Source organism: Rhamphochromis sp. 'chilingali' (assembly GCF_963969265.1).
Source record: "Rhamphochromis sp. 'chilingali' genome assembly, chromosome: 7".
Taxonomy (NCBI): Eukaryota; Metazoa; Chordata; class Actinopteri; order Cichliformes; family Cichlidae; genus Rhamphochromis; species Rhamphochromis sp. 'chilingali'.
The window spans coordinates 19,028,269-19,048,487 of NC_137934.1; the positions used below are offsets into that span (position 1 = coordinate 19,028,269).

The window sequence follows — 20,219 nt, forward strand, 5'->3', positions numbered from 1 at the left end:
GTCAAACTGAAATTAGACTTGAACCATCAAAATCAGATAGGGGAACTACATGTTACGTAAGTCAAAGTGGTGATGAATACAACTGTCATTAGTCTGTGTTATGCACATAACTAGCATGGCACAGTTTTGAACTGTCTGGGTGCAAAAATGTGGATGGTTTCCATTTAATCGTGGAAAAAAAAACTAAAGCAATCCAACACAAAACCTTGCAACAAAGACTATCTGGATATAGAAACTGATTTGGGAAGGTTTCGATTCTGCTTTCACATGATTATTTGTTTAAAATTGTGACATTAATTCAAGCTCAATATCACAACCTTTAACAAGGTTTTGGATGTAAAGCTAGGCTGCTGTGTTAGACTGAACTTTAACTGTATGCACCTAATAAATTGGCTAAGCATAGCAAGAGAATAATACAGTTAATGTCAGTCATAGACAGTCTTGAAAAGACTTTCATGGGTATGGCAAATCAAATCAAATGTCCCTACAGAGCAGATTTAAATCGTTGCCTTTTAAAAAAAACATGCAAGATTGATTATATAATTAAAACCATTTACTTAAAACAATAAAACTCTCAAATCCAAACAAAAAAATGTAAAAAAAAAAAAATGTTTTAAGGTAGTTCATAAATGTGTAGCTGGAATGAAAACACTGGTGAAAAAAGGTGTTTTTATTCCAGTGCTATGGAACAAAAGCCCCAATGCAGCTTACCTACTGACCTCAATTGAGGTACAGTATATGCTGTTGATTTCTAGGAAAACCTGTGTCACAGTAACAGAAGAGTAGTTCTGTACTGTACGCATTCAGAGGACAACCACTGCCTGGCTTCACAGACATAATAAAAAGTTCTTATAACCTTTTTCCCTGTTTTGCTTGCATCCATTAGTACCTTGCAGCAAATATACAAATGATTTCAGAAAACCTGAGTATAGTAAGTTGCAGTCATCTAGTCCAGAAGATTTTAATGCAGTAATACCAGCGTCTATACCCTCAGGAAAGAGGATGTACCGGGAAAAAGAAACAACCTTTTACCACTGAACTGATTTGTTTATCAAATGTCAGTTGAAATGACACTGGGCAGCATGTGTATGACTGTTGATTATTGACTGCCCTAAGCTGATAGTTATATTCAAGGTTGTTTGTCGTATTTAGTTCTCTGTAATTGAGTAATTAAAGGATTAATTTGCCTTCTGGGTCGCATTTCCTTTCTATCCATCTCCTTACTTTCTACTGGAATGATTATGTGTAACTATCCTCTCAAAAGATGACCCCATATCTGTGAACAACAGTTCTTTCTTGCCTTTTCCTAAAGAGAAAAAACTTTTCTTTCAAAAATGCAGAGGATCTAAATAGCAACTGAAAGATTAAATTAACTGTTTGGCTAATTAGAAGGAAAGGATGAGCCTGAAACATATAAAACACAAATGAGGTCAATTTCAAATATGGATGCCAGTTTTGTGTAATCATGTCCACCTTCAACCAAAGACTGACTTATGTCAGATCTAAGAGGAGACAATAAAGACTGTTTTCCTTCAATAAAATGTTCAAAAATATGTAACTAAATATTTATTTTGCAAGTTTTTATTAATGCAAAGTAGGTTGTATTTAATTAGATACTATTCACTTGCATTTTTTGACATTAAAACTATTTGTCTTAATGTAAGTAATCCTCCCTAGAGGTTTCATGGTGGCATCCATTCAAAGACCGTTCAAAGATTTCCCTTTGTAACATTCTTTGACTCCAATCTCAACAAAATAACAATTTTAAACTGGGCTTTTTACAATGTTCTGATGTTTACTCTTGAAAAACATGCAAATTAATATATATTTAAATTGATTTTTGTTTATTATACACGCAAAATGGCTTATTTGTATTTTTTTTTAAAAAACCTTGATGCACACTATGTTTACTCAAGTTATTAAAAAGCACAAGTTTGTTATTTTTGCACTGCCAGCTTAAGAACTGCTTCTTTAACGTCGACCTGAAAGTAGGTGTGCTTGCTTTAAAACAATGGTTAACACATTAGAGGTGAATCCCCACAACGTTTCCGCAATAAAAATAGATCTGTGCCTGCACAGCATGTCTTCTATCAGCACACACAAATGCATACACTGATAGATGAATACGCCACACTGACCAAAGCTTCAAAACCATGCTAACAAGCCAAGTTAAAATAAATTTGCATGGGAACTTGTGGCTTTCATATGCTTCCTGCTTCCCATAGTGGAACAGTGTTATATAATGCCTGCTTTGCTTTTCATTTGCTTTTGACTCTTGATTAAAAAAAAAAAAAAAAACAACCTAAAAAAACCTTCCTTTTCCCAAAACACAGAGCTTCCATTCAAATGAATTTTATGGATACATTTTTAATGTTTTTCCCGTTAGTCACTTACAGAAATAAAAGAAAAAACGCAGACACTTGTTGGAGTTACTGAAACATACCAAATGAGTCATAGTTGCAGAATGACTGCAATGCGCTGTGAGAACTGACATTCCTTGCAGCACTGATTAGCATCAAGCTGAAGTGAAAGAAGAAAAAATTTCTCCATACACTGAAACATGCCACTGCGCATGAAGGAAAATGGGTTGTGAAGTTAGCTTCTGTGGCAGTTCAGTGAAAGCATTGTTGCTGAATCATTTTTGTTTCTGTTATATCCAGGTTTTGTATCACCTCTGTCTTGTTATTCCTAAGTCAACATCAGCAGGAGAGTTTTAGACACAGTAGTTAAAGTTTGTTGGGAGCTTTTTTCCAGCAAAGAAAAACTTGGAGTCATGGTAAAAATAAAGTACACTCTCTGTCAGGTCAAAGGTTTTACTTATTAGGACACAATAAAAACAAAAGCTGCGTCTTAAAATGAGGTAAATACAAGCTATGACCTGTAAGAATGAAACCAAACATGACATATTACAGTGCTGTTCTTTATTTCTCAAAAATAAAGCCAAAATGCAGAAGCAATGTGTGAAAACTCGCTCCACCCCATGATTTAGCAGTTTGTAGAGAGACTTTAAGCAGCAGTTACTTGAAGTAACTGCTTTCTGTATGACTCTCGCATCTTTGTTCAGGACTTTTGACCAACTCTTCTTTAAAACACTGTTTCAGGTTTGCAGGCATTTGTTTGTGCACAGCTCCCTTTTGATCTCGCCACTACATTTCAATCAGGTTGAGGTCTGGACTTTGATTTGGTCATTTCAGCACTCTGCTTCTTCTCATTTTCAGTCTTTCTGTTCTAAATTCACTGCTGTGCTGGGGATCATTGGATCAGTGATCAAGAAGTGCAAACACAAAATTACCATCAGAATCATGAAGCGTACACACTGCTCTATTTTATTTTCACCACTGTATCTATGCTAGTAAATCAGAGTCATTCTGAGACAACAGGCATGTGTGATCTGCATACCACCAACCCCCCAATTCTCTATACAATATAATTACCCCTGAGTCTTCAACAAAAAGAAGCAAACAGGTGGGGCACCTACACACATTTATTTAAAAGTAAAGATTTTCAGCATCTGTTGGATAGAAATTAGAGTTTAAGTGATGACCTCCAACAGTTTTATGTGCAATTTATAAATGAATCTTTTGTGATAAGGTGAGACGAGATAACAAACACTGGAATGTATTTAAATTAAAAGGGTAAAGTCTACATTTACATATTGTTTTATTTACTTGCAATTTGCTTCCGTCCATGTTATTATTGTTGATATTATTGTTGTTATTATTACTACTACTGCTCCTACTACTAATATTATTAACACTATTATGAGTAGCAGTAGTAGTGGTAGCATTCATTTTGGAAAAGTGTTTTCTAGCATAGCTAGCCCTTCCTTTATTTGTACATATAGCCAGAGGGACTTCTACATTTGTTTATAAAGTACGAATAAATTTACGTATGAAAATCACTGATTTGGATGCATGATTTAGGCTTGTGTTTCTAGAGAACCATCATCCTGCCGCACAACCCAATTCTGGTCAAGCTTTACCGGTCAGACAGGTGGTCTCTAATACTTTGCTAAACAGAGGTTTTCATGGTTGATTCAGTGACTGCGAGGTGCCAACGTCCTGTGGCTACACAACAAGCCAAAATCATCACCGTTCCACCACCGTGCTGACAGCTGCTATGAGGAGATTTCACTGATGTGCTATACTTTGTTTCCACCAAACGTAACCCTGAACATTTTACGTCTTTACTTTGGTCTCATCTGTTATGGTTTTGTCGAGCTCTAACTAGACTTTAGAGAGAAGACACTTTCTCCTGACAGCCATACTTGTTCAGCATTTTTCTGAACTTTAACATTTAACATGATGGCGTAGGCCTTGAGATGTTGCTCTTAGGTTTATTAGTGTTTTCTCTGAGCATTGCACGGCCTGACCTTGGGGTGAATTTGCTGAGATGACCAGTCCTGGGAAGCTTGGGAACCCTCTTGAATGTTTTCCACTTGTGAATAATCTTTCTGACTGCAGAATGATGGAATTCAAATTGTTTAGAAATAGCCTTACATCTGTTCCCAGGCTGATGGGCAGTTGCTTCACTAAGATTATTGCTGCTGTCTTTCCTTCTTGGCGATATGTTAACACAAATCTGAAAGCTCCAGACCAGCAAAACTTCGGCTTTAATAGAGATGCTCACATCTGCTGATGATCCATTAATCAAGTCAATCAAGTTTGATTAGCAGAGCATAGCTGATTCCTACCGTCTTAATTTCAATGGAAGCAGTAAAGGTGGACTGAGTTTTTCACATACTGCTTCTGCATTTCAGTTAAATTTCTGTTAAATAAATAATTACACAGTGTAAAATATCATGTTTTGTAGTTCATCTAAGATTGTATCTACCTAGTTTTAAGACCTGTTAAGCACCTGGATGTTTGTATTATGTCCTGAAAGGTAAAGCCTAGAATTTAAACCATGACTGTATGTTCAAACTTTATGTTTCTGAAGGCACTTTAAGTAGGAACTAAACAGTTAGTTAATCCAGAAACATTACGAAAACAAAAACAGAGACATGCTACGCTCTTTTCCCCAAATAGCCAATCATTTCCTGCACACAGGTAAATCAGAAAAAAATGGGCCAATTACATCGTTTCACTGATTCACACAATTAAGATTCAAAACAGTTACAGCGATGTGGTGGTGGATATCGTAAACAGGTAGGTGAGTGTCCTTATTGTTTTTCTTCTACCACTCCATCCACTGCTTAACAGAGTGCTCCAGAGGGATGAGTCAGAGTTGCTGATCGTCACAGCAATTTCAACTAACAAGTAAGTGAAATCACAATACTGTAAAACGTTGTGCATGTTTAGTAGAGGTATAATTTGAGGATAAGCTTTCAGAGCGTATTCATCAGATTTGAGTGTTAACTCTTTATATACAGCGTTTGTGCTCAGGTGACCACAAAGTTATATTGTTTTCAAGTGTTCAGTGAGAAGGGCGCTACAAGTATTTCTAGATATCCAATTCAGACGGCTGCCCAGTGGTAATGTTTGCTTCTGCATGTAATTTAGTTAAACCGAGACTAAATTTTGCCACAGCAGTATTTGAAGATCAAGTGAAAAGAACGTGTTTGTATTTGTTCTGTCATGAGTTTGTTCAAGTAACTCAGTTTTTGTTTTTCTGTTTCAGACCCCATGTCTTCTTTTAAAGTCTCAACTTTCATCTTTTTCACACCTATTAGTTGAGTCAAATTCATGTGAGGATATCCCCCCCCCCCCCCCCCAAGTATAAGTTTCTGGTCAGAAGCCTCTTATGAAGGATTAGAAATGGAGCAATTAAAATTTCTGATAGGAAGTTGATATGAGCACACGACTGCCATGTTCTTAGGAAATTAAATATACTAAGATTTGATCATTTTATTACATTTGCTAATCTTTAAGTCAATTATAAATTCTACCTCGGGTTCCCGGCAACCTTGTAAGTCTACTTAACTTTGGGCTGAGCAGCACACAGAGCATCTAGTGGGAACATTAAGGTACCATTATGTAAAAAAAAAAAGATCATTTGGGCAAACAAGATGTTCCTTATCTGAAGGACTCAATCTGCATCCTGACTGGGATCATTCATGCAGTCATGAATGATGTCCAGCTTCTGGACCTGTGGAGCGTCATTCTCTGAGTTTGTGCCTTCTAGTGTTTTTTCTGTCGTCATTTTGTGTTAAGTTCTGAGTCTTAAAATAACACATGCCTCCATTTTTAATGTTTGCTTGTTGAAAGCACTTCTGTAGTATTCTTTGGTATCTGATTAATCTCATCATGTCCCGTAGAGGGACAGGAGAGTGTTTCCTCTCTTTTTGTGTTTCACATGCAAAGATTTTATTAAAACAACTTGTTCACAGTTTAAAGAGCTAAAATTTCCCATAAACGAGTGAAACAGCAGAGAGTCTGTTTTCAGCTCTTGCAGGCCTGATATTCTCATATTTCTTCTTTTAATTTTTAATGTGTGCTTTTTTGTTTTTTTAGGTGCAGCTTTTCTTTTACCCCTCACTGTTTTGTATGGAAGCCCATTTCCGCCACTAAAAAAAAAAAAGGATCCATAACTCAAAATTTCGAGTTATTTTCTTGAAATTTCGAGTTAATATGTCAAAATTTCAAGAAAGTAACTCGAAATTTTGAGAAAAGCAACTCAAAATTTCGAGTTAGCACTGCCAATCAGTAATCTACGTGAATGACGTCATTTCCTTCTTACCCGGAAGCTGAAGCCCTCAGCTACAAATGCTACAGCTAAGCTACCGGTATTACATCCAGTCGTGAATGCACAGATTGCTGAATGTTTTCAGCCTGGCTTCACAAATGATGAAATCCCTGTGTTATTTGCTGAATCACATGGTGTTACTATCAGCAAACGTACTCGCGAAAGCGCCAATTTGTTGGGATCCGTTTTTGAGTGCGCGTGCCTCTGCGCCATATGCTTCCGGGTGTATATTTTTGATTGGCAGAGCTAACTCGAAATTTTGAGAAAGGTAACTCAAAATTTTGAGTTATATTTCTCGAAATTTCGAGTTATTTTCTCGAAATTTCGAGTTATTTTCTCGAAATTTCGAGAAATATAACTCGAAATTTCGAGTTCTGGATACTAGCTTCTTTTTTTTATTTAGTGGCGGAAACGGGCTTCCATAGTTTTGCTCTGCAGATGTTTACTACAACGGTAGTGTTGTTGATGTAATCAACAGAGTGAGACGTTGTGGCTTTTAAGACAAGAAAAAAAAATGTTCACCCATTGCACACATAGATCGAAATGTTCCCACAGACCTCAATATGGGAGAGGACTGTCAATCTGTTATTAACTAAAGTCTAAATCTTTCTTCACTTTCCTCTCATTGAACATTGTGTAGTTCTTTAGGAAAAGCCCTCGTTCAGCCCTCGCTATTGTTTGGAAACGTGCTTCGAACAACAGAGGTTAGCTCCATGAGGGCTCTGAATTTTAAATAGATAATTGACTTGTGAGCCCAAGTCAATAAATCCTCTCCTGGTTTTGCACTCCAGAGGTCCGGCCTGAATCAAATCAACAACCCTGGAACTTTCTGGTAAATGAATCAATGGGTCAGCACAGGAGGAGCAGCTTCCCTGTGCGTGAACAGTGAACATGTGTGAGGCCCGACGCTCTCTCCTTACCTGCCTAATAATAGTGTTTTCTTCTCTTGCTGCTGCTGGAGGTTTGCAATGACAAACACACACACAGTGGCTGAATGCACTCCTCTGTTGATCTCAGGTGGTGCAGAAATAGATAAACTATTTTTACAGATCCTACTGAGATTAGTCATGAAGCCATTTAAAGCTCAGCCGGAGCTGCAGAAGCTGAAAGGTGCAAACTTCACCCTCCTTCGCCCTTAGTCCTCTCTCACCTCCCCCCTTCCACACCCAGCTTGCAGTTTCATTATACTCTAACGCTTTGTATACAAATAATTATTTATTTTTGCTTGCTTTCCATCCCAAAGGCAGCAGACACAGAGAGGTGAAAGCCCGAGTTTCACACAACAATAAGTGCATAATTAACCTTGCGGGAGGAGATCCTCAAAACACACCCCTCCTCCTCCCTCATGCCACTACATATCTCAGCACCAACCCCCTCCTACCCTCTCTCTTTCTCTCCCTTAGAGGCCTAGCTGGCTGAAGTCTCCAAGCAACTATCTAGCTTTAAAAAAAAAAAAGAAGAAGCAAAAACAAATATGAATATGAAATGTGATATTTGCATCTGCTCATCTCTGTAAACAAACCAGCCTCTGTGCACAGGGCTCATTTAAAAGCTTTACTTTGGCTAATCAATGTTATATTTAAGGAAAAGAGACGGTTTCTGCATTTTCAGCTGCAATCGCAGCAGTGCAACAGATTCTAATCAGAGTTAATGGGAGCAAATTACACGCGATTCCCCCCTCCTGTCCTATCCACTCATTATGCACTGGCATGGAGATGTGCAGCCCTCAAAGCACACGACAATTCAACTTCCAGTGTAACCGACGGGCTCTCCAAACAGGCCATAATGACCACAGCGAACGGGCACACGTGAAGTGGCACGCAGCGTAATTTGAGTGTTTATCGAGAGACGTATTGCTGTCGTGCTTGGCCGGCCAGTTTCAGGCGCCATATTGTTAACATTTTTATTGACCTATTCATGGCAGTGGAGGGGATATTAAAGCAATTTGTGTAAATATGATTACCTTAGCGGTAAGCAGTAAGAGCCCCCCAGGAGCCGGACACATACAGTAAAGATATGTGCGTGCACGCGCGTGTGTTTGTAACTGTGTACTTCAGTTTTGCTGTAAACTGCTTTTAACACTGTGCTCTAATTCATGAAAAACCACCTAGTCTCAGAGTCCTTATGGAAATGCAGTCTAATCATGCAGAAAGCAAATAAACACAAATTAGCTTTTCTATAATCTATCAGAGAAACACACACAGACACACACACGCGCAACTGTTGTAAGTTTATGCAAATCTGGAGGTTACAGCAGGGAGCCGTGGTGAAGTATCTATCTGACTTCAGCCACCTTGTTTTACAGGAATTTTGCTCCTGCTAGATTTCAGTATAAGGTTGGAGTTTGTCAGACATCACAAGATTAGTCATTTATTTTGAGTTAATATGAACCGTGAGAGATGTTTTACTGGTGCGTTTTATAAATTCTTTCCAGTCGTACGACATCAAATGATGGCACTTTTTTTCCCCTGCCAAGCCCAGCCCATTAAAAATCACTCCCTCCACATCCGTTTCAATGTGGGGAAAAAACAAAACAAAAAACAAACACTGTTTCGTATTTTATTATCATTTCTATAACTGTAGGATAACCTGCAGAACTTCAAGCTGTTTTGAGTATTTGTGATTTAATGCACAGAATTTGTATTTGTTGCTTTTTGTCTGCTCCTCCTGCACTTTTCCTCCCTTCTGCTTCGCTTTTCATTTTCCTTTTTGATTGTTTAAGGGGAAAGCTTACATCAAATCACATCCATATCTAGTGCACTTTGTACAGCTCTTCTAATCTCGTTTTTACCTAGCTGGATAAAAGAGTTAGTGGAAAGAAAAGCTCAGTAACTGTTTTCCTTGTGAATCTGTTCTTTAAAGTCAAAAAATAAATAAACAAAAATAAAAACATTCAGTTGTAAAATGTAAATTTTTAGGTGTTGAGCTCACAGTGAAGGAAAACAACCAATTGTAAACCATCATCTTCAACTTTCAGAAACTGAAATGTACTATTTGTTACCATTTTGTAAGGTTGTATAGACAAACTGATGATTCAAAAACTTAAAAAGGATCTGTTTTGTTAATCGGTACAATAAACTATTTTGGGATCTTTAATGAAAGCAAAGTATTTTTGAGTGGTAGCAAAGCAAAGCAAACCCAATCAATCAGCTGTCCTTTGCATTTTTCTCCCCACAATGCAATTGTAAGCCTGAATGCAGCCTCTTACAACACGACAATACAACTGACACAAAGACACACACACAGCAAGGAAAACAGGTCTATCTCAGAGCGTCATCTCCAGCCAGCTCAGGCAGGAAGCAGTGTGGTGAATTCAATATGCAAATGATCTCCATCAGGATTTGTTCAGCGAGCAGCTACCTTCCCACATAACTAAACTTGTTATGTACAAGGCTTTTTATGTGAATGGATAAATGTATACTCACATAACACATGCGGACACACGAACACGCACATGCACTCACACAGAATTACATACATGCACATGAGACAATGAGTTCACAGGAGCAGCTCGACTGCCTGAACAGGCCTCGTTTTCTCACTCTGACCCCAAAGCTTCAAAAAGAGTGAAACTTTCACATGTGTCTATTGTGGTCTCAATTATACTCTCACTGTCTTCATGCACTAATTTGTCGGCTCACCTGCAGACGTGACAGAAAACAAGTTCTACATTTACCTGTCAAAACTTTGCTTCTTCAACTAGCATGAGCCTTTTAATTGGAGCAAAATTTCCAAATGAAATGTGTTTGTTTGTAATTTAGCACGACGCAGCTAATTATAAGCTGATTTTCCAACAGCGGGAGCGGAAATAGGACATTACAGGCGAAGTGGAAAGAAACAGTTCACCCCTCTTACACGGTCTTTGAGATGACTTTTTTATTTCTAGAAATAAGCAAATTATGGGAGAGAAGTGCTCGCAGTTCTTTCAAAAAAAAAAAAAAGAAGAAAAGAAGATGCTGATTAAAATAGGCGCTGATTTTAGGAGCACATTAGTTAGCAAAGCAGCATTTCAAGTGAAGGACTGTGTATGTGTGCAAGTTTCATGACTGAATAAGCAAGTTTGACAAGGGATTAAGGTGTGTTTGGTCGATGTGGTTTGTCCAAGCAAATCAAATATGTAAATGAACTGGTATTCAGGTTTTTCACAACCTGGAAACAAACTAAGGTGAAACGGTTTTCTGAGGGAGTCCTGAATTGTAGAAGTGAGCCTCATGTGAGAAATTTTACAAACGACTGTGCTCCTGCTTAATGTAGGCCAGCAGCACCAGTCAGGCAATCAGGAGGAGTCATTGTGAAACTCTGAAGAGAGCAGAGCAGAAAAAGGAAAATCACAGCCACATTTTAAATCTCATCTTAAAGCTTTTTACGTAAAAGCCTTTCCCTGTGCTTGAACTGTTCTCTGTAATAATGAAACCTTCAAAATGTGCAAATTTAACAGTCTCCTGAGATGCTGCGTTTCCTGGAGCTATCACTGGTTCAGAGATCTGAAGTAAAATTCCTGCTTCCGTAAGGACTGCTTCACCCAAACTATGCCAGATATCTGCCTGTGTCATACTATTCAGACATAACACAAGATCTGTGTTATAAAGGTTAATTGATAACATAAATGAGCCTTTACACACTCTTCATTCTAAATACAAGCATCATCCACATTTTATTTCTAGTTTTATTTATTTAAATGGACAAACTAACCCTTTAAGGCAGTGGGTTTCCAAATGAGGTCTGTAACACATAGCCAAGGGCAAATAAACCAAATAATCTGCAAATGTGCTGTGATATTAAAAGAGTCCATAACATACATATCTACCAGTGCCTGCAAACAAATTATTGTGTGCTTTACTCCCACCCACTTTATCTGTGTGCAAACAGAAGCTCTTATATGACTGTGACACATCATGTCACATGCGTATATAAGCTGAAAAGGTGTAAAATACGTACAGTTCCAGTGGCATCTACAAGTACACATAGTATGTAAGCATATGCTTAACCTGTGTCAGGATTATGAGGTGATTCCAGGAAAACCTGAAAAAAAATCCCCCCTGTATTTAAAGGGCAGCACTAAGCCACTACAGTGTTACTTAAGAAGAGCGTGCAAAACCATGAAAAGCTTCCAAACTACTATTACAGATCCTGCAGAGAGACCGTTCTGCTCCATGCTTCAATATGCACAGTTTTAAGAAGAATCATGAGTCTGAGTGCACGCTGAGCATTTGTTTGTCTTTTCAGAATGACATGAACACAAGCTTGCTGTTTCTAAATATAAAACCTGCAGATAACCTGAGAGGTTAATGCACAAGAAATGCATTACTCATTACTTAAACCACAGCCTGCAGCCTATCTGCATCGAAGAGCAAACACATTTAAAAAAAAAAAAACACACTTTGAAAACTGTAAAGAATAAAAATATTGCTTAAATTTTTTCAAAGAGCAGTCCTCCACTGAGCCCTAATTAATGTATGTGGCATAATAAGCCAACTGACTTCAAACTATCTGAACTATGACAGCAAACCAAAGTGAGCACCTTGCATCAGTGCAAGCAGTTTAGAAAATGGATAATACACACAACAAAATGCAATTCACAAGCAAGAGAGCAAAGATTAAAAGAAGATCAAAAGCCAAAAGTTACACCAAGGATAAATGATAAAAACAACTTGCTTATCAATTTGAAACAGAGCCATGCTAGACTCAACAATACAACACAGCATGACTCGACAGTTAAAAACAAAACAAAAAATACCCTAAAATTAAAAAAAGCTACACTTCACTGAGCAACCTAAGAGCTTTTTTCTCTCGAGGTCTACTGTCTTTATTTTAAAAACTAGTGTTCCTGGGTCAATATACACACACACAGCTTGATCCTTTTAGCAGCCAACCTGTAACATGTACAAATAAAGACCTGATGCATAAAAAGCACTTGATATATAAGACTTGACATATATTTTATAACAACTTCCAACCAAATCACAAGCAGAGAAAAAGGCTTCATCCTCACAGCTTTACTCTCGCCCACGCACTTGCATCCATAAAAAGAAAAAAGTAAACACTGAGAAAACAAAGAAAAAGGTGGGGAAGCAGTACTACACCACGCCTAAATCCAAGTTCTGAAATTATCCAGTGCATCTGATTATGTTTTTTTACGTTTTACTTCCAAGGCTATATGCTGTATATGCATCCTATCTGGAAAGTCTCAACATGCAACGAGAGCAACTAAAGATACCTTTTAAACTGCATTGTGTTCTTTTTTGATCAAACTTGCTCATCATAAGAAAAAAAAAAAACATAACATCAACACTTCAAACTATTGCCTCAAAAAGTTCCCATAGAACTGGTGACACGTATTGATCATATCTGGCAGACACAGCAGTCCTTTAACCTCTGATCTCTCTTCAAACATGCACTAGTGACCTTCTTCTAAATCATTGTTTGTTTGTAGCTCGCTGGTGGAGACGGCCACTTTATCAAAGCATCACACTTCTCACTGAGCAGCTTCGTTTCTGCACTAGTTATCATAAGAGCACAGGCACAAACAGCAGTGTGTGTGTGTGTGTGTGCATGTGTGTGTGTGTGTGACTGCTATCACTCTGCTAAGACACTCTCACTCAACATTCAGCTAGAAAGGAGTCACATGCAAGAAGAGGCAAGACATGACAACAGGGCTGTGAGGTCACGCCCTGTACAGAGGTGAAAAGAGGAAGAGGAGGAGGAAGGGGGGGGGGGGGGGGCACACTGTACATGCAGCTCTGAGGCCTAAGCCTGACCCAGTGTTGATTTCATGTTAGCCACTAGTGAGCCAGGCAGGTGAGTTAGTCAGAGGCTCTGTTAGAGCTGCTTACCTTTTCTTAGGTAAATGTTATCTGAGAAATAAAAACAAACAAAAAAGGAAACAAATAAAACAGGTAACTGTAACACAGGTGAAAGCAGTCAAAAATACACACTTGGCTCTCATACTCCAGCTTACTAAGAATACATACACTTACTCACACACACGCACACACACAAAATGTGCATACTATGATGCAAATCCTTGAAATGAAGCGACAAAGAACTCGTAGGGGTCACACATTGACACTATGTTGCAGAAGATTCTTTGGGGAATATAACACTGACTCCATTACATGATATACGCCTCAGTTTGCATCATTTAACATGCAGTGGTGTCAGCCATCCATCATTAGTAGAATATATACACACACACACACACACATAATTATACATGTATAAGCTTTCTGACAGGCAGACAGAGAGCTAGTTAATATCAGTGGTTAGTTATATTATAATTGGAACCGACTTTTTAGTGCAAAACACATTTTTTTATTAACACCTGCAAATACTTTCATCAATTTATCATAAATTGATGAAAGTATGATGGATAGAATGGATAGAATGGATGATGGATGATGGATAGAAATTGTGAAATTATTTTAAACCCACAGAATTTAAAAGGTAACCCTGCTCAGTTATAGATGTTTGCATGGCTCTCTTTCTTTCTTTCTTTCTTTGCTGATACTGACCTCACTTTTTTTGTCTCTTATGCATTTAAGGTCTGCCTCCAGCAAGGTGCTGGCTTTTGGGATGTGCATGTATCTCCCTCTGGAAATCTGTGCCACACGTGGTTATTCATAATAACCTGCCTGTGTATAGGAAGGATGTCCACAGCTAGCAGACTACACCATCAAACATTGCTGCCATTAGCTGAAATACCAGCTGGTTAAACAGGTTCATCTTCTTTTCATCTTATTAATGCACTACTCCATTGATTAAGAAAATGAGCAGTTGAATTCTGGCTTTGTGTGACATATAATTACATGACCGAAGAATTGTGCAACTGCTAATTGTTAGCCACACCAAGCAAACTAATCTGATATTTTGTGTGTGTGACATGTGGCGCAAAGTTGGACACACTTCAGCGACATCTAAGAGGCGCGCACATTACTTGTATGAGCAGGATCTAATCTGAAATATGACACTGTGCTCAGTTTCGATTGTTTACCTACTTTTAGACTAGTCTGTTGCTCTAATCTTTTCATCCTGCTTTATGCATTATCTATCTATTTATTTATTTATTTATTTATTTATTTATTTATGTATTCTGGAAGGAGGTCAGGGTGGATGGTTGGGAACACACAGATCAGACAATCTGATTTAGAGACCAGAGTTTGACATGGTTCCTTAAGCAAATGACACAATGATTATGAATTTAGCCAAAAAGTATTTAAAAACACAATATTTTTTCCTTTTGCCCAATGAATGCTGTAACAACAACAAAAAACAACAACCTGAAAGTAAAAAATTTTGCAAAACTGTTCAGTAAAACCATTTCTTTGACTTGTTCCTGCAGCTAATGCAAATATAAGTCGTGATTTTAAAACAATCATAAAATGGCACAACCATGGATCACAATTCCTTCAAATCATTTGCAATTCAAAAAAAAGGAAGCAAAAACTGTAAATTTACAACACGCACGCTTCACATCAGATTGAATTCTTCAGACTGAAAAGGTTTAACCGAACGACAGAAAAGTTTTTCCAAATCTTCTGATATTTTGCTTAATTTATTTTTCATTAAAAAATTCGTAATCTTTTATGTAAACTTTGGAAAAAAAAAAATTATATTTATATGTCAGGTTGGATTTTGGGAACTCGTGATGGCTGTTTTGTTTTGTTTTTTAAACATTGCTGTCAAATACCTGGGGAAACCACGTCACTGATTGATAGCGGAACAATCAGTACTTGCAGATGCTTTCACCTGCATTTTCATCTGCATTTTGCAACTTGAACCACACAAAACGCAGATTTGATCTGTTTTCTTTTTGAATGATTATCCCCTGAGATGCGAATGTGAATCATCACCTTGTGGAAACAGATATTGTATAATCACTTTCCACAAGAACAGTTTCTGACTGAAAAGGACACATGGAGTCGATGTGAGGGCAAGGACACTAGAGTCAAGTGAAAATCCAGGTCATCTCCACAACGACTGCGGCGCATCTATCCATCAGGAGGGAAAGTGTCGAGAAAAATAAATGGTCTGAACAAGCCTGGGAGGATGAGTCATCTATCTGAGGGGGAGCTGCATGTGGAAAAATATCTCAGCTGTGAAAGCTTTGACAAAGTTGTGGTGAAAGGGACAAGATTTTCTAAGAAGTTAAGGATGTATTGTTTGGGTAAGGCTGAATGGAAGTGCAAAAGTGGAGACTAAAAAAAAAAAGCTCCTTTTGTACAACAGGTATCCTGCCTTCGTTTAACACCTGGCTGAGGTGAATGGGATGGATGTAATGGGTGTGATGCTTCGGTTGGATAAATGGCAGTTGAGCAGCCATTACAAAAAAAAAAAAATTCTTTCAGGAGACCTGACTTTCCACTCAGTTTACTTAAAGCATTCTTTGAAAAGTAAATATGGGAGGTGTTCATGTTAACCTGTGTGTGTGTGTGTCTGTGTGTGTGGGTGCATTAACGTCACAACTACAACTGTCAATTGTCACACCAAATATAGCATCCTCTTCTCAGGACAGAAAGAAAACAAACTCACTGCACTGAAGCAAAAGGTAATAATTTGAATAAAAACTTATTTTAAAAGAGCAAATTAGTTTACATTAACGTTGTATACGGTATATACAGATTTGACAACCAACATGTGGTTAACCCTTGTTTATAGTAATTATGTGTCTATTTTTACAAGCACTGCTCAGATTATTGTAAACTAAAGAAATCCTGAAGAGAGGAAAAGCAAATGAGCTGCAGTTAATAAGCCAAAGTACTTTTTGCTCGCCATTGTGTGTTACCCTGCAACACGGGCTATGTGGCACTGCCTGTTAGAGACAAGTGTATGAGCAGGTTTTCTTTGCTGGCATTTCAGTGATAGAAAGTTGTAGGCGCTCAGAGATTCCCAGATAACACAGAGGGACATCGTTTCAACGGTTGGAAAAGATGACACGTTCTGGAGAAAACTTTGAACCAAATTTCCATTTCCACTCCTATACCAGCGCTGATTTTGTCACCTTTTGATCAGAAGAAGGTTTTTTGATCAGTTTCCATGAGCAATGACCAAAGCATCAACATTAATTTGTGGCTTATCTGCTCCTAGCTCACATCGCTCTGTCACTAATAGTTTCCCCCCAAAGTACCGGCTAGACAAACTGACTTCACAAGATAAAACTGCCTTTCTACTAGCTGCTGTTAGCTGACACTCAGTTTTATTCCTTATGCAGTTTGCTTTGGAGGGGAGGGTGCACAACGCACTGGATTTTTAATGGGAATGTGTTTTCAGTTTTTTAAAGGTTGAAACACTACAAATTTTTTAGACTACATTTGAGTTAGTTTTCAAAAGCTAGTTTTGAATTAGAAATGAACTGATTTTTATTCTTACAAAACAGCATAATCTGTCATGGTACCAGAGATGTAAGTATTACCAGCTGATTTTCTAACAGAAGTGAGTAAAACTTGTGTAAATTTCATAAATGCTGCGTATTTCAGTAACCTTTGACCAGGATTTTGTTTATCTTCACAGTGGTTCAAGAGGACCCTTTATGATACAGAGATCTAAATGTGTGCGTGGTGCACGGGTGCATCAAAGTAATCCTTCCTACCTTCAGGGGGCATGAGGGTCTTGTTGTTTTGTGCACACCAGCCAACTGGGTGCAGCTCAGCTGTCATGACATCACACCAGAAGTCAGCCTTGCGGTCCTCGCCGTAGCCACTGAAGCGCAGGAGCAGCAGCTGGCCACATGTAGTGATGATGGTGGCCACCCAATAAGTGTCTGGGTTGCTCTTATTGGCCACTTCGAGCTTCATGCCAGGCTGGAAGCTGCTCTGAAGGCTGATCTCCACCTATAGAGGAAAACAAAAGGACTTTCAAGTTATAATCTTTTTTTTTTGCTTGTTTTTTTTAAGACGTTTGTCTTACTGTTTTTCCTTAAAAATTGAAGTTAACACTGACATTTGGGAGACCAACAGGGCATGAACACAATCAGAGGATCAGAAGTCAATTTCCATTTATAAACTCTGGTTGTACATATAAACTGTGTCTGACAGCTGAAATATTACAGGTCAACCATGAACCACACTTCAGTGTGCAGGTTTGTGGCCCCTTTGGATACTTTGGCTTTAAAATAAGGGTGATAAGCATGAAGTTTGTTTACATCCTGCTTGACCTCCCTGATCTTTACACTGTAGGTTGGTACTACATCCATAATAAACTATAAAAAAAAAGTATAAAAAGGAATAAACTAGGTAAATTTGACAAATGAACAAAAAAAAAAAAAAAGAGGAACAGTCTTTTTTTGTGGAACTAAAGTAGTGACAGTAGGGGTGTATGACATAACCAAAATAATATTAATAACACTGTGTGGGGGATGAGTTCTGGCGCTGTTTCAAAACTCAGTATTCACAGTAGCAAAACGAGCGTTAAAGGGAACTCCACTCATTTTACACACAAAGGTCAGCTTATGCGAAGTGCTTCACAGCCTGTGAAAACAGTTGCTTAGTGTCTTTCCTTGCTTTGCAGGAGGCCAAAGAAAACAACCCTTGAGAATTTCATTAGGACCGTCATGGCTCGAGCTTCAGACTAGACAAACTAATGAAAGAAAAGTGTTACAAACAGAAAGCATGAAGATTCAAAGACAAGAGTATGCAGGAAGTTGTAATGCAGGAATATTCGTTATGTGCAATCTGGTGTTTCTGGAATTGAACCTACATCAGATATTAAAGGTCAGGATATTTCCACCCATGCATTTTTTTAAAGATGCCATTTCCAGGCACTTTCTGTCTTGTAACTGGAATTTTTTTCAGTTTGTTGGCGGAGATGTCCTCATGCAAAATGATGATGGGAATTTTCTGACATTTGACTAAATAACCAACAATAACAGTGTGAGACTCCAGACTCCATATATCAGTGAGCTACTAAAACCATACATGACATCTAGATCTCTGGAGTCTACTGATCAATGCTGTACCTATATCCAGGCTAAAGACTAAAACAAAGACAAAAGGTGACTGGGCGCTTCTGTTGGACGTAAGATCTGTGGACACTGTTAATATCTTTAAAAAGAAACTTAGGACCCTTCTGTTCAGACTTCTATTTATAAATGTATACTATTTTAATTGTTGGATCTTATTCTGTCTGGTTATTTTTTGAGAGCACTATATAAATAAACCTTACTTACTCCTGGGTTCATGTGAAAAAGTGACATTTTCTTGTCAATTCCACCCCATTTCAGCCTATTTCACTTTGCTATGTATTTGTTAAATTATGATCTGAATTTTTTGATCCACATCCAGATCTGGATTGACTCTAAAAGTTAATTATTTACGTTTAACTGAGCCTCACCTCTGGAAAACATTTAGAGCAAATCTATTCATGGCACTTTGAGTACTCCTGCTAACAAACCAATCACATCACCTCCTTAAAGGAAGTAATTGAACAACAGTGTGATATCTAATCTCACATGTATTTTATCAATAGTGTATCACCTGATATTACATATTTACTGACAGGATCAAGTGCTGAGAGTGCCTAAGAACTGCTTTACAGTGCTACTAACAGCATGTAAGACGGGTGTAGGTGAGATTTTAATATTCACCAAACCAAATTACTTTCAGAAAAAGACTAAAACAATCCCTCAGGTTAAATAAAAGCCTCTCAGTTTGTCCTTGTGCAGAAAAAGCGATATGCATTTCCACCATAGCCACAAGCTGCTGTACAATTCTAGAGAACATTACAAGCCCAGCAGGATGTTCACATTCAACACTAGAAAAAAAGAAAAACACCACACACACACACACACACACACACACACACACACACACACACACACACACACACACACACACACACACACACACACACAGAAGTGAATGGAAAAGCCAACATCTTAGAAATAAACACAATACAAATGGCCCCGTGACTTCCTGCTACAACAATGCAAACGTGCTGTATCACTCTGGCTGGCTTATGTAAGAGAGCTACGGGCAGCCTCAGCAGCAAACACTGACTGTGTGTGTGTGTATATGTGTGTGTGTGTGCGCGCGCAGGGATGTGTGTGCACAAGCCCAAGAGAAATCACTGTTTCAATTTGTCCAGGCAGAGAGAGAAATGAGGGCTGCACTTTACTGAATCACATTTTTCTGGGGAATTCATGGTCTGTTTCCCAGTGACTCAATCCACTTACCAACAGGGCAATTTAGGCTCCCAAGAAACCCCGTCCCCTCAAATCACCACAGACAGTTTGTCCAACATTGAGGCGCACTTGTAAAACTCACATATTTTAATCTTGGTTTTATTACACTCAACACTCAGTGACGTAAGAAAGTGAGACACTGACACACATATTTTACACCTCTGAAGCCCGTCCTCCCGGCAGCTGAGCGCGGTGAGTCTCATAAGAGCAGACAGCTGCTCCGCTGGACAAACACACGGTCATCTGAGGTGGATAAAGACTTCGCATCCAGGATCAGCTCTATTCGCCCATCTGGCCCTCTCCTGTGATGTAATGTATTAATGGAGGCAAAGCTGAGTAACTATTACTTATAGGGTGTCTT

At 38.3% G+C, this 20,219-nt stretch overlaps 1 protein-coding gene across 5 annotated transcripts in view; it reads right to left on the reverse strand.

The window, feature by feature from the left end:
• sfmbt2 (Scm like with four mbt domains 2) overlaps window positions 1-20,219 on the reverse strand; it is a 61,937-nt gene that overhangs the window by 27,026 nt on the left and 14,692 nt on the right. For 4 of the 5 annotated variants that reach the window (XM_080888032.1, XM_080888031.1, XM_080888030.1 and 1 more), the window contains exons 4-5: window positions 17,270-17,510; window positions 13,518-13,538 (exon numbers count right to left, since the gene is read on the reverse strand). In XM_080888032.1, coding sequence (XP_080744158.1) covers window positions 13,518-13,538; window positions 17,270-17,510 — 262 coding nt within the window. The remainder of the gene's footprint in view (window positions 1-13,517; window positions 13,539-17,269; window positions 17,511-20,219) is intronic. The other variant, XM_080888033.1, reaches the window with a different exon arrangement.